Here is a 21,760-nt window from a genome sequence, read left to right as displayed (position 1 = left end):
AGAGCTGACAGGTGTGTCTGTACGGGACTCCTATAGTAGAGATGAGACGGTAGGAGAGCTGACAGGTGCGTCTATACGGGACTCCTATAGTAGAGATGAGACAGTAGGAGAGCTGACAGGTGTGTCTGTACGGAGACCGTTTTAACTGTGCATGTGTAGCAGTTATTGAATATGAATGTGGTTTATTTTGTATTGTATTAAGAGCAAACAATTATCAGCAAACAAACTTAAATGAAATAAATGTTGATATAACGTAATCTGCATTTTAATAAACATGAGTGAGTGGGATATGTTTTGTGACGTGTCATAAATGGTACATATTGTGATTGAGCTGCTGCGGTGGAGGAGTGTGAGATGTGCTGAGTGTGAGACTGACGAGCGCAGGCGCGCGGCGGCTCTCGCCTTCCTCCCGAACTTCGGTCTGAAACCTCATGAACGCTCTCGGCAAGGTCGGTCGGTCGGTGTCCTTAAATGTTTTGATTGCCTGTTATTCCTCTCATCGTCCAGGCAGGGGTGTTGAGTTCCGCCCGTCTTCGGCACGTTCAGAGAGACCGACCCTGTGAGCGCACACGGGGGAGAGAGAGAGGAGGAGCAGGCCCCACTTCCAGCCTCTCGCTCTTTCACAGCCCCGTACCTGAGGACCAGAGCGTCTCTCGTCAGCAGGGCCTCGCGCCTGCAGGTGACTGAAGTGTGCTTTTATATACAGGTGAGAGAGAGTGCACAAGAATCGTCAGAAGTCAACACCGTTCGTTACAGATGGATGATGTCCAAGGTCACCCAGAAATAGAGCACGACAGGTCACTCAGAGGAAAGGTATTTTTAATTTTTCACCGGCGTATGGATCTACCAAGTACAGAAGCCAGACAGAAAACATTGAAATGCAATTTAAAATTCACACTGACGTGTTGAGAACTGTTCCTTAGAAGCGTTTGATCTGTGTTCAGATCTTCTGCTAAGGAGATGTGGTCAGGAAAGGCAGAGACGCCTTCTCTCGTCTGACCGTTGTCTGCAAACCCTGAGGTGTCCTGCGGTCTTTATAATCTATAACCACACTTTCCCCTGTGGACATTACATTCTGTAGATCATCTGTCGCAGCAGGATGCCGATTGATTTGAAAGGCAGTTTTATCTCGACAGCATGAGAGAGAGGCCAACATCAGTCTGGCTGGAGGTCTGGTGAAAGGAAAGCTTTGAATTTAGAGAATTTAAAATGATTTTTGTAGATTTTAAAACTAAGGGATTGAGTAAAACTACGTTATTATTTTATTTCAGTTGAACTATTAGGAACAGTTATTTTACAAAACCCGAACATTGTTCTGTGTTTTGGTTTACTCGAGATTTAACGCAAGATGGAGTTCTCAGCAGGTGTGGAACGTGTTCAGTGTCCTGCAGGAGTTCTCGGGCGGTGTGGAACGTGTTCACTGTCCTGCAGTCCAGGCTCTCACTACAGAGCTCGCCAGTTTGACGTCTTGAGCGATTTTTCTCAGCCTCTCGTTTCTCTCCCTCACGACCCTGCGCTCCTCCGGCAGCAGTTTCTCGTTGTTGGCGATCTTGGCGAGGATCTCGGCGTGATGTTTCATCTTGCGCAGGTCGGCGATGCGGTCCTCGAAGTCCAGCGTCATCCATGACGGCGCAGAGATTGGGAAGGAAACATCCTGAATGGCACAAAACCAGACAGTTGTTGCAGTTTGTTGAGAGATGCTTGGTGTTCTTCCGTTTCGGGACCAGCTCCTCGATCTCTGTCTCGAAGTTCTTGCTCTGCTCCATGTTGGCCTGCTCGATTTCCAGACATGCCCTGATCTTCTTCATTTCGCTCAGCTTCTCCAGCCCGGCCGAGATCTGAGGCAGCAGGCTCGCCATCGCTATCTCCAGCCTCTCGCGCTCCTCCAGGACTTTCTTCGTCAGCGCCAAGTCCTTCCCCTCTGTCTTCTCCAACGTTTGGAAAAACCTCTTCAGCTGCTTCACGTTGTTCGTCCAGACAATTTTCTCCAGCTTGTTGTCGTCCTCTTCCTCGTCGTCACTCCCGGAGCCCTCCCCGTTGGAATCGTTGTCGGGCCTCTCGTTTTGCGTGTAAAGGGCGGAGTTGTTAAATTCGAAGTGCGTCGCTTTGCCCTTCTGGTTCTTGCGGCAGGGCAGGCCCGCGGCTTCGATGGCGCCCAGGACGGGGATGTCCTTCCCGTCCACAAACGTGACGAGGACGAGGATGTTCTCGGCGATGTCCTTCCCGAAGATGGAGAGGATGGAGTCGAAGACGTACTGCTGGATGGAGGTCAGCTGCGCCAGAGACGCCTGAACCACGAAGCACACGGCGTCGATGTGGTCCACGCTGCCGGGGCTGGTAAAGAAGCGCTTCACCTGCTCTGTGATCAGCTTGTTCCGAGAGAGTCCCCGCGTGTCTCCGAACCCCGGGGTGTCGATGACCGTGAGGGAGTATTGGACGACGAATCCCTTCTGGTTGTGGAGCTCGTAGGACATCACGATGGAGGTCTGACTCTCCGCCTGCGAGCGCTTGGTCTCCTCGTGGATCAGCTTGAATCGAAACCGATCCTCCCACTGCACGCCCAGGATGTAATTGATCATCGCGTTGATGAGGGTGGTCTTCCCTGCCCCCGTGGCCCCCAGAAGGATGATGACCTTATTGTTCCCTTCTTCTACTTTCCTGCCGAACGTGAAGCGCTGGAAATGCTGCTCGTCGGTGGGCTCCTGTTCCAGCGACAGCCTGTATAAGGAAGGCTGCCCGCGCTCTATCAAAGTGGAGAAGTTTAGGAAGTGGTCGCTCTGTACTTTAACACCCCTGACTTGACTCTGCTGTCCTTCGGGATTGTTATTGGAGTCTCGGGGCTCGGTGGACTCTTGCCTTCTTTGCCACAGTCGGAATAAACCCGGATGATGTAGGAACTTCCTTCCCCTTAGGTTCTCCAGAGTGCACACCCTCCCTCTGGCTTTGAGCTTCGTCCATGTTTTGCTGTCTTGCTCGTCCGTTGCCCCCTTGAAGACCTCTCTGTATTCAGCTTCGTAGGAAGTAACGCTGACTCCCTGTCCCACAGAGGTGGGCATGTCCCAGGTGACCGTCATGGAGTTTGGTCCTGTTGATTTCTGCTGAGGAGCTCCGGGGGGGGCTGAAGGAAGCGTCTTGCAGGAAGGAGTTGCGTCGCTGGCACAGCCGACTCCGGGTTTGCAAACCGCCCGGCAGCCGAATCGATACGAAGCGTTCAGGTCCAGCCCCGACACGGTGAACTCTGGCTTGTCGTCATCGGTGTCCACTTCCCCCCAAGCTGAGTCGCCCGGCTTCTGGTACAGCGGAACGCCAGCTGGACGGAGTCGTGCAGAGTTGTCAGCACGGCCGGTACCCCCGGCTGGGAAGGCAGCTCGAAGTGCTTGCTGGCCAGAGCCCCCCTTTCGAAGAGGTAAACGGAAGATCCGGTGTGGACCTCGTCCTCGATTGACACCACAGAGAACTTCACGTTCGGTCTGCCTTTGTTCTCTCTCTTGAAGTCTAGGAATAGTCTGATGTTCTCCCGCGTCAGGGCTGTGACCCCTGACCTGAACCATTTTCCCCGTCTTCCCTCTGGCTCGAGATAAGGAGCTAGCTCTTCACCCGTCCCTCGTTCGGAGGAGGTCAGATAGCTTTCCAAGATGTTTAGGTATTGCTCCCTTTGCTTCAGCAATGTAAACGCAAAGCACACCACGTACTCGTTCGCCGAATCGAGCACGACTTGGTCCAGGTCACTGCTGGAGGGGGCCACGGTGACGTCGCTCATGATCTGCAGGTAAGATCTCAGCACGTTCAGCTCCCGCTCCTTGTCTTCCAGGAACTGTGCGAGCAGGGCGTTTCGGAAGGGGGAGCGCTCTCTCCCGCTCAGGAGGTCGACGAGTCGGCCCTCTTCCTCGCCGCCTCCGCGGATGACCGGCAGCAGCCTGGCCAGAGATCTCTGAAAGACCAGCTTGTACTCCACGCACAGGTCTTTAAACTGCAGGAGTTTCTGGTTCATCTCTGCAAACTGGATCGCAATCGCGTCTTTCATCAGATCTTGGCACCGTACGATATAATCATCCATTTCATCTAAAATACGCTGGGATCAGCGAACTAACCCGATGCTGATTTGCCTGACGTTTGTGGCAGCCTGGGAGTCCAGTTTTGTCAGTGGGTAAAGCCAGACTTTCATGGGCACGGTGTGCTCTCCGTCTTTTCCAAGCAGGTGTGGGAGAGATGAATAGACCTTGTGTTCATGGGGCTTAGCAAGCTTGTCGCGCTACAGGGAGTGATCTTTCAGCTGTGCGGTCAAGTGTCGCTGTAGCGTCCCTGGTGGTCTAGTGGTCAGGATTCGGCGCTCTCACCACCGCGGCCCGGGTTCGATTCCCGGTCAGGGAATGTCAATACCCTTCTGGGGCGGAGCGGTGGCTCTGTGGCTGAGGATCTGTTCCTGTGGCTGGAAGGTTGCCGGTTCAAATCCCGCAGCCGACAGAGGAATCCTACTCCGTTGGGCCCCTGAGCAAGGTCGTTAACCCCAACTGCTCCAGGGGCACGACATGACACCAGACTGGAGCCAGATGGAGTGTCCACTGTGGATTAACGCTAGGGGACGACACTGCACCAGACTGGAGCCAGATGGAGTTTCCACTGTGGGTTAACACTGCACCAGACTGGAGCCAGATGGAGTTTCCACTGTGGGTTAACGCTAGGGGGACTACACGCCACCAGACTGGAACCAGATGGGTATGACTGGAAGCCAGGGAGGAAGTGATCTTATCAATGACACTCTGTCCCTGGGAACACCAAGGACTGTGAACGTGGGTGTACAGTGCCTGATGACGCAGGAGGAGCACAAGTCCTAGGAAGGAGCCAGACTATCAGGCAGCATGGCAACCAATAGGATTCAGTAGCGATCTACAGTGTGGAGAGGCAGACGTCGAAGGAGCTGCGTCTTTGATGTGTAGAGAAAACTTACATCGAACTTGCATCAGATCAGAATCTAAAGAGGGTCCATACAGTTCAGCTCAGTATGGCTCTCACCTGGAATCTGTCATAGAGGTGAAAGACAGGTCACCTCAGTGTGAGTCTCTCACCTGGAATCAGTGTGTCTGTCAAGGTCATACAGCTGGAGACAGGTCACCTCAGTGTGAATCTCTCACCTGGAATCAGTGTGTCTGTCAGGGTCATACAGCTGGAGACGGGTCACCTCAGTGTGAGTCTCTCACCTGGAATCAGTGTGTCTGTCAGGGTCATACAGCTGGAGACAGGTCACCTCAGTGTGAATCTCTCACCTGGAATCAGTGTGTCTGTCAGGGTCATACAGCTGGAGACAGGTCACCTCAGTGTGAATCTCTCACCTGGAATCAGTGTGTCTGTCAGGGTCATACAGCTGGAGACAGGTGACCTCAGTGTGAGTCTCTCACCTGGAATCGGTAGTCATACAGCATCCCCAGCTGGAAGGGGCGTCCGAGTGTGGCCACCTCGATGGTTTCTGAGTCCGACATAGCTCTGGAGCCTGGGTTCGTTACTGAAATCAAACCCAACACAGAGATGTTAAATGATTAACATCACAACCTTTGTACATGATTTCAAAGTCATGCACCAACCTGGCTTGATCATGTTGGTAAAATGCTGCGTTTTGACATTCTGTTCTTAACAGGCGTATCAGCTGGACAGATAAAAGTGCAAAGATCATTGTTTTTATTGTTGGCATAGCAGGTATAAGGCTCCACTGGAGCCATAAAACATTGTGCATTATAAAACGATATCTATGTACCATTATACAATCTGTATGAATTTGGTCTTTGCACGTAAATCTTACTGTAACCGAAACAGGAGCAGAACTGGAGGTCAACATCTGTGGAGTTGCAGAGGAAGACGTACTGGTCTTGAATTTGAGCAACTCTGAATTTTTCTTCTTTAACAAGTGGATAGCAGGAAGAAATCAATCCCTTCAGCTGAATTGTCCTGCCTCTTAAAAACAGTTTCGCCTTGAAACCAAGCATTAATTTTGACAACAAATCTTAGGTTTGGGCAACGAGCAGAAATGCATTTATTTGGTCTTTGCACGTAAACCTTACTGTAACCGAAACTGGAGCAGAACTGCAGGTCCGCGTCTGTGGCGATGCACTAATGCACTACCGGTACGTTGTAGCTGCTTGACCCTTTTGTTCCTCTTCGTCGGGGCGGGGCGCCTGACCTGGGCGACCATGGAGCTGTGAAAAAATAGAGCCGAAACCTACTGTGCTCTTGGTGTCGCGCGTCGAACGGCAGCGGTTTCCTGCTTTTTTCCAGGCCTCTTCTGCAGTCGGTGGCCCTTGTGGTCCCCTGAGCCAAGAGCTCAGGGATTCGCTCCCTGTATGTGCTGGAAGCCCCACCTCCACCGAGAGATGGCCGGGGTCCTTTTGGACTTTGCACTGATGTGGAATTAAAACTTAAATGTCGCCCTGTTCGTCAGTAGTCTGCAGTCCTCTCTGTTAAACTGTCAAGGTGCTGTCAAAAAATTCCATTATTACACTAGAGACATAGTAAAATAAAAAAAAGCTAACAACAATCATCTAACAAAAGAGGTTGTTGATGGAGATGCCAGTAAACCCTGGTGTGTCTGCAGCAGGGCTGTCCAGTTCTGGTCCTGGAGGGGTCAGTCAGTGTGTCCAGTTCTGGTCCTGGAGGGGTCAGTCAGTGTGTCCAGTCCTGGTCCTGGAGGGGTCAGTGTGTGTGTCTGCAGCAGGGCTGTCCAGTCCTGGTCCTGGAGGGGTCAGTCAGTGTCCCCAGTTCTGGTCCTGGAGGGGTCAGTGTGTGTGTCCAGTTCTGGTCCTGGAGGGGTCAGTCTGCCCCCTCTCAAACTGGTGGAGCAAAAGTTTCTAACACCTTCTGTGCTCCCCTGTCCCCTCCGACACCCCGCCAGCTCCCAGATCATTCCCCTGTCTCCAGCAGCCACCTTCCGGACCGGGCTGGGCGGACGACCGCAGAACCGGCGCTCGGGGGGAGCCGGGCCGCGTCACGACTGCGGGCGCCACGATCACAGCCAGTTTCACATCGATCGCCGTTCCGGGGCGACCTGTTTGTTCTGTAGTGTGAACAGTGACGCACACGCGTGCGACATGAGATTCTTAAAACAGACAGACGTGAGAACCTCCGCGCACACACGCCGAGCGAGCAGCAGAGTCATTTCTCCTCCCCGCCGTTAGTGACGCAGGTCGGCTTGTCCACGAGCTGCTGAGGTCCGATCACGCGGCCCTCGCGTCTCTCCTGCACACCGGGGCGCAGAGACGAGGAGCCGGTACCCCAAAACTGTTCTCCTGGTCTAACAGGACTGGACAGTGTACTGACCAGGGCCAGTCACAGTGAATGGATCAGGAGCGATCGATCACATGGAGATGCTGACCAGGGCCAGTCACAATGAATTGATCAGGAGTGATCGATCACATGGCGATCCTGACCAGGGCCAGTCACAGTGAATTGATCAGGAGTGATCGATCACATGGCGATCCTGACCAGGGCCAGTCACAGTGAATTGAACGCCACCAGGGGGCGCACAAGAGGCTCAGCCCTCAGAGCCGCCGCCCTCCGAGCCCACAGAGGACATCCTGCCCCGCGAGAGTCCGCAGGCCGGAGCCGGTCCTGCTGCACCATGTTCATGGCGTCCTCAAGCAGGAAGCGGTGGATTGCTGGGAAGGACGGCCGCTCCCTGGACTCCCGGCTCCAGCAGCTCAGCATCAGCTCGTACAGGCCCTGCGGACACACCTCCGGCCGGGACAGGTACACCTGGGGACAGGAGAGAGCAGAGAGAGGGGTGAGTCTGCAGGACAGGAGAGAGCAGAGAGACAGGTGAGCCTGCAGGACAGGAGAGAGAGAGGGACAGGTCAGCCTGCAGGACAGGAGACAGGAGAGAGAGAGATGGGTCAGCCTGCAGGACAGGAGACAGGAGAGAGACGGGTGAGTCTGCAGGACAGGAGAGAGAGCAGAGAGACGGGTCAGCCTGCAGGACAGGAGACAGGAGAGAGACGGGTGAGTCTGCAGGACAGGAGAGAGCAGAGAGACAGGTGAGCCTGCAGGACAGGAGACAGGAGAGAGACGGGTGAGTCTGCAGGACAGGAGAGAGAGACAGGTACAGGTACTCCTGGCCAGGTGTGGCTGTTACCTGCTTGCCCTGGTCTCTGAAGAACTCTCCAGCGTTCTCGATCACCAGCTCATCTGTCATGGAGGTGTAGGGCTGCTCCTTACACAGCCTCAGCATCTCCCAGAGGGTCACCCCGAACGCCCACACATCGCTGGCCGTGGTGAACTTCCCCTGGGGACACAGACACATGGGGTCACCCCCAACACCCCCACACAGAGACACACAGGGTCGCCCCCACACACAGACAGACACACAGGGTCACCCCCAACACCCCCCCCCCCACACACACACACACACAGATGCACAGGGTCACCCCGAACGCCCACACATCGCTGGCCGTGGTGAACTTCCCCTGGGGACACAGACACATGGGATTCTGAGGTCATTATGAGATTTATCAAACAAAAATTCTAACGATATCCTGCTCTTCACCAACCCTTCAAACATCCTCACCAAGTCTACAGACCCGGATCCAGAGATCTTATTTTTACGGGTCTTGTAGATGGCGAGTTTGGCCTGGCCCAGCAGAAAATTAGCCAGGAGGGTCTGAGTTTTTCCGTTTTTTTTGTATGACCCACCCCAAACACGAAAATAACATCGTTGAAGGCCAGGCCAAGGTTGGTGAAGAGCCGGATCAGTATGGCAAACATGGGCGACAGGCGGGGGCAGGCGCTGTAGCAGTGGAACACCGTCTCCCTCTGAGCGCAGAAGGGACAGGCGTCAGACACCGCCGGGTCCAGAACCGACACAAACGAGTTGACCCCCAGGATGGTGTGCAGGACCCCTCCATTGCAGATCACCAGCCCTCTTGTTGAGGGGAAATCTGTAGAGGCTACCCCAGGCAGGCCGGACGTCATCCGGCACTCCCAGACGAGCCCTCCAGGGAGTGTCAGGGAGCGCGGACAGCTGGGCCTGGTGCCTAGATGTTACGACTAGTCTGTACAGACATTTCCCCCCAACACCAGCTAGAGACCTCTCCTCTGAGGCAAGGGGCTCAAGGAGAGATCCCGTCGGTCCGGGACTGAGCGCAGGAGACACTAGCAGACCAGGGAAAGGAGGCTGTGTGATTGGAATGTGATGGTCCTCAAACAGACCCTGGATCAGCAGCATCTCCTCGAGAGGCAGAGCAGAGCGAAGCTAAGAAACCTGTCTACACACCGCCGCGAGTGTAGTCCCAGCGCGTCACACGCCCACTCCACGCTGCGTCTAGCAGGTGGTGGAGCTGTGTGATGTTGGCGTGGACCAGTCTGCTGGTGAAGTCCAAGGAGCGGCCCGGTTCTATGTCCATTCGTGGATTGTGTATTAATGGTTCTCTGAGTGTCCAGTATAGACTGGGCCGCTCCTCTTCTCTCTGCACGCGCAGATGCCGCCAGGTCTCCAGGAGACTGCGCTGGAAAGGCGGCAGTGGAGACAGGTCAACCCTGCTGGTGTCCATCAGGTAGAGCACACAGTCGAGCCCGAGGTGTCCTGCTCGACGCAGCAGGGTGAAGGTCAGCTCCCTCCAGGACAGCGAGGCCGGGCCGAACAGCAGCTTCTGCACTGCCTGCAAGCGAAAGGCGTCCACCCGGCTCCGGATGTCGATGAGTCCTTGCCCTCCGTCCTCTCTGGGCAGATAGAGGACGCCCCTCCGCAGCCAGTGCGGTCCGTCCCAGAAGAAGTCGAGGAGCGTGGCCTGCAGCTCCTCGACCAGTCGGGCTGGTGGCTCCAGGCACACCAAGCGATGCCACAACATCGAAGCCACCAGGGTGTTGACAATCAGAACCCGGCCATTGTAGGAGATCTGGGGGAGCAGCCAGCGCCAGCGGTCCAGACGACATTTCACTTTTTCAAGGAGCCCCTCCCAGTTCTTTTTCACGCTGGCCTCATCCCCCAGGTGCACCCCCAGGTATTTGAGTCCCCCTCTGGTCCAGCTGAGCCTCTCTGGCAAGGCTGGGGGACCCATCTCGCTCCACTCCCCCAGGAGTAGGGCGCTACTCTTGGCCCAGTTCACTTTGGCTGATGATAGCCGCTGGAAATCATTCAAAGTTGTCTGTAGCGCCCTGACATCCTGTTCTCCTCCGACCACGACCATGATGTCATCAGCGTACGCCGAGATTTTGACAGTGGAATCGGGGCAGCCCGGGATGGACAGGCCCCTGATGACCCGGCGCAGCTGATGTAGCAGAGGCTCAATGGCAAGGGAGTAGAGCATTCCTGAGAGTGCACAGCCCTGCCTGACTCCCCTCCGCACTGGAAACAGAGCACTCAGCCCTCTGTTGACCTTTAGCACACTGAAGATGTCACTGTACAGCACCTGAATCATGGCAACAAAGATGGGGCTGAACCCCAAGGACCTCATGGTCCTCCACAAATACTGATGTTCAACCCTATCCTTTGATATAGCCTTTGCCCTTTCCTGGTCTAACGAAATGAGACCAGTATCTAAACCCAATAGTCTGGAGGTGGCCAAAACATCTCGAATCAGAAATATGTTATCAAAGATTGACCTTCCGGGCACGCAGTACGATTGGTCGGAGTGCACCACGGACCCCAGCACCACCCTCAGCCTGTTGGCCAGAGCCTTGGACAGGATTTTATAATCCACACACAGCAGAGCAACAGGTCTCCAGTTCTTAATGTCACACAGGTCCCCTTTCTTAGGCAGCAGGGTGACAACAGCTCTCCTGCAACTCAGTGGCAGGTCCCCCTGCTCCAGACTTTCCAAATATACATTCAGCAGGTCAGGACCCAGCACAGCCGAGAAGGCACGATAGAATTCGGCTGGCAGGCCATCGAGACCTGGGGTCTTGCCATTGCTCAAGCCACTGAGTGTGGAGGAGAGCTCCTCCAGGGAGAAAGGCCTCTCCAGCCCTGCCCTCTTGTCTTCGGGGACCTGTGGAAGGTCTTCAAGGAACCTACGTGTGCGGACCGAGTCCTCACTAGCCTCGATGGAGAAGAGCACTTTGTAGAACTGCACGGTCCTCTCCTGGATCTGCCCGGCCTCGTGCAGCTGCTGCCCTGTCTCCGAGCGCAGGCAGTGGATCTGCCGGCTCTGGCCCGGTTTCTTCTCTAGGCCGAAGAAATAGCGAGTCGGGGCGTCTACCTGTGATGCACTCTGAACCCTAGAATTTATTAGAGCTCCTTGTACTTTTGTGTCCAGAAGGCCAATGAGTGATTCTTTTTGGGTGTGGAGGTCATCAATTAGCCTCCTGTCTGCACGACACTCCAGAGCCTTGTGCAGCTCCAGAATGTCTCTCTCCAGAGCCTGCATGGACTCACGGATCCCTCTCGTGACACTTCCGGTGTACTGCTGGCAGAACTGGCGAATCTGCACCTTGCCAATATCCCACCACTGCCTCAGGGAGACCAAGTGGGCTTTCTGAATCCTCCACTGCTGCCAGAAGAACACGAGGCAGTCACAGAAGTGAGCATCATCAAGCAGTTGGGTATTAAAGTGCCAGTAGGCACTGCGGGACCTCACTGATGGCACAACGACTGTGCAGACAGTGAGGCAGTGGTCCGACAGGCCCACTGGACAAATGGAGCACTGCTTGACGATGCTGTAATGATGTTTACGGCAGTAGAATCGGTCTAGCCTGGCCAGAGAGAGGGTATTCCCCCTGACCTGGGCCCAGGTGTACTGCCTCGTGTCCCCGTGACATCTCCTCCAGATGTCAGTGAGGTCAGACTTGACGAGGATCCTGCGCAGCTCCCTGGCCGATGGGCCATGTGGCTCTGCGTGATTCCTGTCCAGTGTGCTGCTCTCTGTGCAGTTGAAATCCCCCCCAGGAAGACCAGCTCTTCAGGCTGGCAGGTCGCCAGTGCAGTCTCAAGCTCCCTGAAGAGGGTGACCCTCTCCCCGACGTCGGTGGGTGCGTAAACGTTAATAAAAACAAAGGTTTTCTTCCCGAGAACTACTCGCACGAGTAGCAGGCGACCCTTCACCACCTCCTGGACGGCGATAGAGAGGGGCTTGAACCCCACAGAGAACAGCACCGCGACCCCAGCGCTCACAGGGGACCCGTGACTGTACACGATGTCCTCCTGCCACTCCCGCTGCCAGGCGACGATGTTGGAGCTGTCGGTGTGGGTCTCCTGCAGGAACGTCACCTGCAGGCTCTTTTCTTTGATAATCTCCAACACCGCAGCTCGCTTCAAAGCCCTCCGGCACCCATTGGTGTTCAAACTCCCTATTCTAATGTCGCCCATGTTTGCGGAAAAGAAAAAAAGAAAAAACATAAAACACGAACAGACATGTAGCACGCAGACAGATAGTGATGTGATGTGAGGGACAGGACTCATTCGTGCTGAGGTGCGTTTCGCGGTCCTGCCTTGATCTTACCTAAAAGGCTCTTCAGGCGCCATCTCTCCTGATCACTGAAACTGTAGCCTCCTCTGCAGCTCTGCCGGGCCGAGGAGCCTGAGGCGAGAGAGGAGTCGGTGAAACCGTCCTCGTCGCTCCCGGACTCCGAGGAGCTCCGGGCGGCGGCGGCGGTGGCAGCGAGGACACTCCAGCGCGTCCTCACTCTCCCGGTGTCGGAGTCACTCGCGGCCCCCGGGCCGGCGACAGAGCCGCCCTCCACCGAGCTCTCTGTGCTGCGCTTCTTCTGCACCGCACTCTGCACAGATTTTTCGTGCGCTTTCTCCGCGGCGTCTTAAAACCATCGTCTATTTTTTCAGATGATAATTCATTTCCTCCCCGCACCGTGTCTATAGTTTTCGCTGGCGCTTGAGACGCGTTTTCCCCTGTCGGTGTCACTACCTGCTCTCTCTCTCCCTGACTCTCCTGAGCAGCGGGGCTCTGCAGCTCCCCTGCTCCGCCAGCGCTCGTCCCTTGCTCTCCGGTGTGGGGGGCTCCCTGCTCTTCTGAGGGCTGCGGTGGTCCACTCTTTACTGTCTGTTCTCCTGCTTGGGATGCCACCGGCTCGGGCTCACCTGCTCCCTCCAGCGATCTCCTCTCCTGCACCCCGGCCGTGGGCTCTGACTCCCCGCTGCCTCCCTGCGCTGCTCCGCTCCCCGCTGCCTGACGCTGTCGGCTAGCCTCCCTGTCCGTCTCTTCCTCCACCTCCGGGCAGTTCTTCACCACATGCCCCTCGCTCCCGCACCTGAAGCACTTCCGAAGTCACGAATACAACGTAGTCACAGCTGTCAATCCGAAATTTAAGGGCCACATTGATCTCTTCTGTGGGGTTTTTTAAGAAGACGTAGACTTGTCTCCGGAAAGAGACGACGTGCTTCAGCTGCGGTGCCCTGCAGCCCAGAGGGACCCTCCTGATCGGAGAGACCACCTGTCCGTACCGGGACAGCTCCCTCTCCAGCAGCTCGTTCCTCATGAACGGAGGCACGTTGGAGAAGGTGATCTTTCGAGCCGGGGCCGCGAGAGGCAGGACCGGGGTGATGGTGCCGTCCAGGACGACTCCCTTCTCCACCAGGGTGTTTGCCAGATCGGTAGATTGCAGGAAAATGACTATCCCTCCACTCATGCGGGAAGCGGACCTGATGTTCCTGCAGCCCACGACCTCCCCGACCGCAAGAACGCACCTCTCAAGCGGACAGAACTCTGCAGGGGAGATTTTCACACCATGGCGTCGAGTTAATTTCTCAAAGGAGAGGTCTGGAGGATCAGAGCCTCCAGAACTGGCCATGATGAGAAAATAAACCCCGCTTTTCCCCATAAAAGACAGAAAAACACAAAACTAGTGAAGAAACACCGCCACACGATCAAACCCACCGAAGCTCCGCCCACTCACTCACTCAGTCTCGCGAGAAACAAAGAGAGAAACAGGTACAAATTCACACTGAACAACAACACATTGGAGCACACATCCAGCTACACATATCTCGGTCTCACCATCAGCTCTTCCGGGAGTTTTGACCTGGCAGTGAAGGCACTGAGGGAGAAGGCACTCAGGGCTTTCTACGCAAAAAGAAGGAGGCTCTTCAACATCAACCCACCAACAAGAATCTGGCTCCAAATATTTGAAAGTGTAATCCAACCCATTGCCCTATACGGCAGTGAAGTGTGGGGTCCCCTCCCAGACCAGGATTACACCCAATGGGACAAACAGCCCACAGAAACTGTAGAAACATCCTCCGTGTGCAGAGAAAAACTCCTAACAACGGGTGCAGGGCCGAATTAGGCCAGTACCCACTATTGATAAACATACAGAATATTAAAGTATTGGCTACACCTAAAAAACAGCGACCAAAATTCCTACCACCACAAAGCCTTGCTGAGCCCAAAACAGAGCCCCCTGAGCCAGCTGGTCCTGAGGCTCACTGACCTGAGCCACACCGACACTAACCAGCCTCAGGACAGCACTGCTAGAGCACCACAACCCAGACTCAACCACATCACAGCACAGATCAAACAGCAATATCTCGCACACTGGGACACACACACACAAACACAACATAAACTGGAATGCTACAGAACCCTAAACAGACAATACACACTAGCTGAATATTTGACCAAAATAAAAAATAAACAGAAACAGACCCTGACGAAGTACAGGCTCAGTGACCACAACCTGGCCATAGAAACTGGGCGACACAGGCAGACCTGGCTGCCCAGAGAGGACAGGCTGTGCTCCCACTGCCAGCGGGGAGAAATAGAGACAGAGGTGCACTTCCTACTGCACTGTGACAGATACTCTGGGATTAGAGAAACATTCTTCCCCAAATTCAGAAATCTAATCCCAGAGTTCCCACACCTGCCAAAACCACAACAGGTCCCAATCCTACTGGGAGAGGGAGGAGGGAACTCAGTTGATCTGGCAGCCCAGTGTGTGATCTCCTGTCACAGCCTGAGGAACAGTGAGTCTGTCTCCCAATAATGCACCAGCCGCCAACAGTAGATGTCAATATTTTATAATATGTCTTTGTTGTAAATGTCTGTAGATTTTATGTTACTTCTATTTTTTGTTTTGTTCCATGTTAATTTTATTATTTTTATTTGCTTTGGCAACACTGATTGTACCCATCGGTCATGCTAATAAAGCACCTTGAATTGAATTGAGAGGAGAGGGGGGAGAGAGAGAGGAGGGAGAGAGAGGAGAGAGAGAGCAAGAGAGCGAGGGAGAGACCTGAGAGAGAGTTCATACAGACACAGTGGGACAGTACTGTGTTTAGCGTGTTGTCACAGTGGGACAGTACTGTGATCAGAGTGGGGCGCTAGTGTTCAGTGAGAAATCACAGTGGCACAGTACTGTGTTTAGTGCATCAGAGTGGCACAGTACTGTGTTCGGTGTGTGATCCCAGTGGCACAGTAGTGTGTTCGGTGTGTAACTACAGTAGGACAGGACGGTGTTCAGTGTGTGATCACAGTGGCACAGTAGTGTGTTCGGAGTGTGATCCCAGTGGCACAGTAGTGTGTTCGGTGTGTAACTACAGTAGGACAGGACGGTGTTCAGTGTGTGATCACCATGGGACAGTAGTGTGTTCAATGAGTTATCACAGTGGTACAGTAGTGTGCTCAGTGTGTGATCAGAGTGGTACAGTAGTGTGTTCACTGTGTGATCCCAGTGGGACAGTACAGTGTTCACTGTGTGATCCCAGTGGCACAGTACAGTGTTCACTGTGTGATCAGAGTGGTACAGTAGTGTGTTCAGTGTGTGATCACAGCGGCACAGTACTGTGCTCAGAGTGGGACGCTAGTGTTCAGTGTGTGATCAGAGTGGTACAGTACTGTGTTCACTGTGTCATCAGTGGGGCACAGTACTGTGTTCAGTGTGTCAACTAAATGGGACAGTACTGTGTTCAGTGTGTGATCACAGTGGCACAGTACTGTGTTCAGTGAGTAATCACAGTGGGACAGTAGTGTTTAGTGAGTGATCACAGTGCGACAGTTCTGTGTTCAGTGAGTGACCAGAGTGGGACAGTACTCTATTCGGTGTGTGATCCCAGTGGCACAGTACTGTGTTCGGTGTGTGATCAGAGTGGGACAGTACTGTGTTCGGTGTGTGATCCCAGTGGCACAGTACTGTGTTCGGTGTGTGATCAGAGTGGGACAGTAGTGTGTTCGGTGTGTGATCACAGTGGCACAGTAGTGTGCTCAGTGTGGGACGCTAGTGTTCAGTGAGTCATCACAGTGGTACAGTAGTGTGTTCACTGTGTGATCACAGTGGCACAGTACAGTGTTCAGTGTGTGATCATAGTGGCACAGTACAGTGTTCAGTGTGTGATCAGAGTGGTACAGTAGCGTTTTCAGTGAGTTATCATAATGGGACAATACAGTGCTCATAGTGTGATCACAGTGGCACAGTAGTGTATTCAGTGTGTGATCACAGTGGGACAGTAGTGTGTTCAGTGTGTCAACTAAGTGGGGACAGTACTGTGTTCAGTGTGTGATCACAGTGGCACAGTACTGTGTTCAGGGTGTGATCACAGTAGGACAGTTGTGTGTTCGGTGTGTCATCAGAGTGGCACAGTACTGTGTTCAGTATATGATCACAGTGGCACAGTACTGTGTTCAGTGTGTGATCACAGTGGTACAGTACAGTGTTCAGTGTGTGATCAGAGTGGTACAGTAGTCTGTTCAGTGTGTCATCAGAGTGGCACAGTACTGTGTTCAGTGTGTCATCTGAGTGGGACAGTAGTGTGTTCGGTGAGAAATCACAGTGCGACAGTACTGTGTTCAGTGTATGATCACAGTGGCACAGTACTGTGTTCAGTGTGTGATCACAGTGGTACAGTAGTGTGTTTAGTGTGTGATCATAGAGGGGCGCTAGTGTTCCATGAGAAATAATAAATAAGAAAGTAAATAATATCAACGTAACGTGGTTTTCTGCACGTCTACCTAGGCTGCAGCTACTCCTGCATTATGTTTCATGTAAAAGTTTAGCTTAGATTTTGTTTGCAAAAGACGAGCAAAATCTTTAAATGCAAATAACAAAAACTAGACACAACCGCAGTCCATACGAGGCCCCCTGCTACACTTTCACTGTTAATTCATTAAAGCCCATATTTTCTGTGCTTTCCCTCACGATAAACAACTGCACCTGAATTGACACATCTCTTCTTGCTGAGTCCTTCGCACAACAAACGAAATTCCTCACCGGTCAGAGACAACAATTCTAGTGGAGCATATCCTGTCTTTGGCAGGACTTGTAGTGTTTTTAGAGAAACCAACAAGGTCAGTTCTATTCCTTGTGTTTATCACCGTCGGAAATTACTCTCCAGTCAGCTGATTTGTACACCGTGTGTGCAGTTCTTGTGTGAAGGAGATTGTTACTGGTATTAGTAGTATTATTAGTAGTGTTATTACTATTAGTAGTAGTATTAGTATTATTACTGGTATTATCATTGTTATCAGTAGTATTAGTATTGTTAGTGTTATTATTAGTAGTATTATTAGCGCTGTCAGTAGTAGTAGTAGCAGCAGCAGTCGTATTATTAGTATTATTAGTGTTTGTAGTAGTACTATTGTTATCAGTAGTAATATTAGTGTTAGTAGTAGTACTATTGTTAGCAGTAGTAGTATCAGTGTTAGTAGTAGTAGTACTATTGTTATCAGTGCATGATGCCCAAGAATAATTCCCAGATGTTCATTCTGTAAGTTGCTTTCATAATGGCCAGCAGCCATATCACCCTGCAACTCCCAGCTGGCAGCCCCACTGGAACCCAGCAGGGGTGAGCCTGGCCAGTACCTGGAGGGGAGACTGCTGGGAAAACACTGAGGCTGCTGCTGGGAGAGGTGTGTGTGGGGCCAGCAGGGGGCGCTCTCACCCTGCGGTCTGTGTGGGTCCTGATGCCCCAGTATAGTGACGGGGACACTGGACTGTAAACAGGCGCCGTCCTGTGGATGAGACGTCAAACCGAGGTCCTGACTCTCTGTGGTCATTAACAATCCCAGGGTGTCTCTCGAGAAGAGTAGGGGTTTTACACCGGCGTCCTGGCCAAATTTCCCATTGGCCCTTACCAGTCATGGCCTCCTAATAATCCCCATCTATGAATTGGCTTCATCAGTCTGCTCTCCTCCCCACTGTGAGCTGGTGTGTGGGGAGAGGACTGGGGCGTCATCCAGGTGGGGCTGCACACTGGTGGTGGTAGTGGGATCCCCAGGACCTGTAAAGAGCTGCACACTGGTGGCGGTAGTGGGATCCCCAGGACCTGTAAAGAGCTGCACACTGGTGGCGGTAGTGGGATCCCCATGACCTGTAAAGAGCTCTGAGTGGAGTGTCCAGGAAAGAGCTATAGAAGTGTATTATTATTATTAATATCATCCAGCCCGAACCCCAGCGAGCGTGACTCCCTGACCCTGACCTCTCTCTCCCCCAGGTGCAGAACCGCTGTTCCTGCTGCTGGCGGGGGATGTAGAGGGGGCAGCGGCCAAGGCGACGAAGACCGGGGAGGTGCTGCTCCTTGTCGGCGTCTCTCAGTGCCTCAGCAGCAGCTCTGACCTGTGACCTGTGACCTGTAACCCCCTCCGCCCCCCTTCTGGGTGGAGTCCGACCGTGACGGGAGAGGCCCTCGAGTCCGGCCCGATACCGATACCCATACCGGCTAGCCGGACCCGAACCCGAGCTCGGACCCGGCCCGCTGCCGCCCGGAGAGGGGAGTCCGGGACTCGTGGGCGGAGACGCCCGTGGCGCCTTATCGCTCTGTTTGTTTATTGATTGATTTCCTGCGTGGCTTATTTATTTATCTATCTTATTGACGGAGAGACTCGTGCGTCTTACTGATGGAGAGTATTTCAGTGAGAGCGGAGGTGGTGCTACTCTTCCTTCACCGTGAGGAACTGGAACGGTTCTCCATAATCGATCGGTCGATGACAGCGAGTGACATGATCGTGGGGTGGGCGGGGTGCGACGCGTGTTTCGCTCCCTTCTCCCACCCCCACAAAAACAACACCACCCACGCTCCCCGGCAAGAGACGGAGCCCTGGACTTCCGATTCCTGTTGCTCTCTTGTGTGGGAATGGCAGGCGAGCCCCAGGCGTGGACGTGTTTCTGCGTCGCTCAAGCAGACTCCCACGGACACGCCTGTGAGGTCGCGGGTCGTCTTCATTTTTAACCTTCTTGTGTTCATTGTGAGTGAGGAGGACAGTTTTTCCTCTGAAACAGACTGAGGTCTTTGTGTTTCCTAAGTCTTTATTTCAACAGCAGAGATGCCCCTAAAAAAATGCTTAAAAAAAGCGAATGTATTGAAATAAAAAAGGAAATTCGACCAGAGGACTAAGACGGACCGCCCCTTGGTCCGAAATCCCCAGACCCCACTGGATCGCTCTCCTTTCTCCGCCTGGCCGTGGCCTGGGGTTCCTCGTGAGGGAGGGAGCCCCCGGTCGCTGTATGTTCTGTGAGCAGATGAATAAAAACGGAGAAGCAGCGGTGTGGTTTGTGTTTGTTCTGGGGAGGGATTGACGCTGCAGAAGAGCCGACTGAGAGTCTGCGTTGGAGGAGCCGGTGGAAGAGAGGAGATTGTCCTCAAACTGTACTCGTCCCCAGACCGTCACGGGCTCTGGGGGGGCGGCTCAGTCAACGGGGGTGGGGGGGGGTCGGGGTCAATCAGCGCTCAGGCATCTGCGGTTAAGAGGGGGTCTGTACGAAGAGAGGGGTAGGGGTGGGGAACAAGCTGCCCAGGCGTGTTGTTGAAGCTGAGACCCTGGCTTCTCTCTAGACACAGCTGGGTGAGCTCCTCCAGTCAGGACAGGAGGCTCTACTGTACACAGTGAGGGGTGGGAGAGGGGAACAAGCCGATGAGCTGCTCAGGTCCGTTATCTACTGTCTGACTCCTGTCTGCTCTCTCTGGCCTGCTGTTTACCCAATCTGTCTCTCTCCTGAAGCAGTTCAGCTCCGGCCTCTGACTTCTGGTGCCTTGTCTCCCCCTGGCAGGGACAGCGCAGTACTGCAGCGCCTCATTGACTTCATAGATCCAGACGGGTGTGGACCCCAGTGTCCCGACTGCTGGTCAGTACAGATCAGGACACTGTGTGTAAGAGTAGGGGTGTGACCCCAGTGTCCCAACTGCTGGTCAGTACAGATCCAGGACACTGTGAGAGAGAGTAGGGGTGTGACCCCAGTGTCCCGACTGCTGGTCAGTACAGATCAGGACACTGTGTGTGAGAGTAGGGGTGTGACCCCAGTGTCCCGACTGCTGGTCAGTACAGATCAGGACACTGTGAGAGAGAGTAGGGGTGTGGACCCCAGTGTCCCGACTGCTGGTCAGTACAGATCCAGGTGACTGTGTGAGAGAGTAGGGGTGTGGACCCCAGTGTCCAAGGATGCTGGTAAGAGTTGATCTGGGTATTCTGGCGTTTTATTTTGCTCTTACTGATGAACCTGTTCAGTTGGTGATTAACTTTATGAATCCACTAGGTGGCGCCAGAGCAGCGTCACAGCGAGGACAGGAAACCTGCCACCTCACATCAGCAGGAAGAGAAGGAGAGAGAGAGATGGCAGCGTGTAGGAGCTCAGCGCTCAGCCCTGGTGAGTTTTCTCTTGTTCTGCCTGTCAGAGTGTCAGTAAGGGAGTCACTGAGGGTCTCTTCTCTGTCACAGAGCACAGCAGCAGCTGGAGAAGTGTCTTCCTGTCTGCTGAGAGTGTGTTCGGTCTGTCAGACACACAGGGTCTGAACTTGGAGAGAGAGACAGGAGCTGATGTACTTTCACTTTCTCTTGTCAGAGATCAGGGATCGGTACTGTCAACTCAAGCTGTTTGGAATGTACTAAATATTTGAATGAGGTGTTTATTTAAGGTAAAATGATTGATGTAAAACCTGACTGTGTGCTGATGGTATTGGATTAACACACTGTTAGTATTCATGATGCTCAGACACGCTCAGATATGATCGTTTCCTGTTTGTTGCTCAGAGGCTGTGTTTATTGTATAGCTGATAATACCAGAGAGGAATCAGTACAGATGAACAACAGAGGAATTTATTTGGCCCATAATTAGTAGTGATTCCAGGTTCTCGTGCAGCTGTTTCTCCTGTCCTGACTGGGTAGCTTGTTCCCCCCTCCCACCCCTCTCTGTGTACAGTAGAGCCTCCCACTCCTGATTTTAAGTCTTAGTGTTGCTTTGAGTTTCAGTGTTAATTCTGAGGAACTCTGAGGTGTCAATATCTAACTGGTCTTTAATGATGACTGACTGTCACTGAGGATGTTGAATATTTTGTATATATTTATGGTTCACTATCTTCACCCTGTCAGTGTGGGGCACTCCCTTCAGACTGAAGAGACTCAGTTCCTCCAGCCTGTCAGTTTCAATGTTTTTAAACTAACATCATGCTAGTTCTCTTCAGTGTGGATCACAGTAGATAGTTTCTAAGTGGTTTGAAACTATACAACACACAGATTTCCCAGCCAGGTGGCTGAGTCCCAAACATGTCTTTATGAAATGTGACATTTTAGACTCACTACTGAAGAATCAGGACAGACTGAATGATTTTACAGTTTTTACATGTATTTTTAAAATAAGGTGGAATAATAATAAAAAACTTTATTTTATATAGCGCCTTTAAAGGTGGCTTCTCAAAGCACTTTACAGGATGACAATAACAATAAATAAGAAGAATACACAAGATAAAACACAATTACAGTACACAGAGGAGACTTTGGAAGGTGGTACTAAGAAGTGCAGAGGGGTGAAGAATGGAACCAGTTCAGTAAAGGCTTTTCTGAAGAAGAGGGTTTGAGTCTGGATCTGAAGGAGTTTAGAGAAGGTGACTCTCTGATATCCTTGGGGAGAG

The 21,760-nt window shown here is 53.0% G+C and overlaps 5 protein-coding genes and 1 non-coding gene across 11 annotated transcripts in view; 2 read left to right on the top strand and 4 right to left on the bottom strand.

The window, feature by feature from the left end:
- Positions 1 to 21,760, top strand: part of LOC148671873 (uncharacterized) — a 641,462-nt gene that overhangs the window by 145,556 nt on the left and 474,146 nt on the right. The window contains exon 1 of one of the 7 annotated variants that reach the window (XM_088632702.1): positions 20,444 to 20,499. The exons of the other annotated variants lie outside the window; for them this stretch is intronic. Coding sequence (XP_088488828.1) covers positions 20,466 to 20,499 — 34 coding nt within the window. The 5' untranslated portion in view covers positions 20,444 to 20,465. Of the gene's footprint in view, positions 1 to 20,443; positions 20,500 to 21,760 lie in introns of those variants that run through there. 7 annotated transcript variants of the gene reach the window in all.
- Positions 1 to 21,760, bottom strand: part of LOC148671881 (GTPase IMAP family member 8-like) — a 423,522-nt gene that overhangs the window by 125,730 nt on the left and 276,032 nt on the right.
- LOC148671901 (uncharacterized) overlaps positions 1 to 21,760 on the bottom strand; it is a 122,966-nt gene that overhangs the window by 85,739 nt on the left and 15,467 nt on the right. The window lies entirely within an intron of this gene.
- On the bottom strand, positions 880 to 5,477 carry LOC148671905 (uncharacterized). Its single transcript, XM_088632987.1, has 3 exons — positions 5,397 to 5,477; positions 3,350 to 4,000; positions 880 to 3,290 (listed from the first exon to the last, which is right to left on the bottom strand). The coding sequence occupies exons 1-3, from the start codon at positions 5,475 to 5,477 to the stop codon at positions 1,290 to 1,292; spliced, it is 2,733 nt and encodes a 910-aa protein (XP_088489113.1). The 3' UTR covers positions 880 to 1,289.
- Positions 4,300 to 4,371, top strand: trnae-cuc (transfer RNA glutamic acid (anticodon CUC)). Its single transcript has one exon. It is a non-coding gene; the product is annotated as a tRNA-Glu (tRNA).
- On the bottom strand, positions 7,141 to 8,326 carry LOC148671904 (epithelial discoidin domain-containing receptor 1-like). The gene is made up of 3 exons (XM_088632986.1): positions 8,117 to 8,326; positions 7,498 to 7,740; positions 7,141 to 7,224 (listed from the first exon to the last, which is right to left on the bottom strand). The coding sequence occupies exons 1-3, from the start codon at positions 8,282 to 8,284 to the stop codon at positions 7,141 to 7,143; spliced, it is 495 nt and encodes a 164-aa protein (XP_088489112.1). The 5' UTR covers positions 8,285 to 8,326.

The sequence above is a fragment of the Lepisosteus platostomus genome, chromosome 5, assembly GCF_059453375.1.
Source record: "Lepisosteus platostomus isolate fLepPlt1 chromosome 5, fLepPlt1.hap1, whole genome shotgun sequence".
In the NCBI taxonomy this organism is placed as follows: Eukaryota; Metazoa; Chordata; class Actinopteri; order Semionotiformes; family Lepisosteidae; genus Lepisosteus; species Lepisosteus platostomus.
Note: the sequence above shows the minus strand (reverse complement) of the source record. Positions and strands in the feature narration are given on the sequence as shown.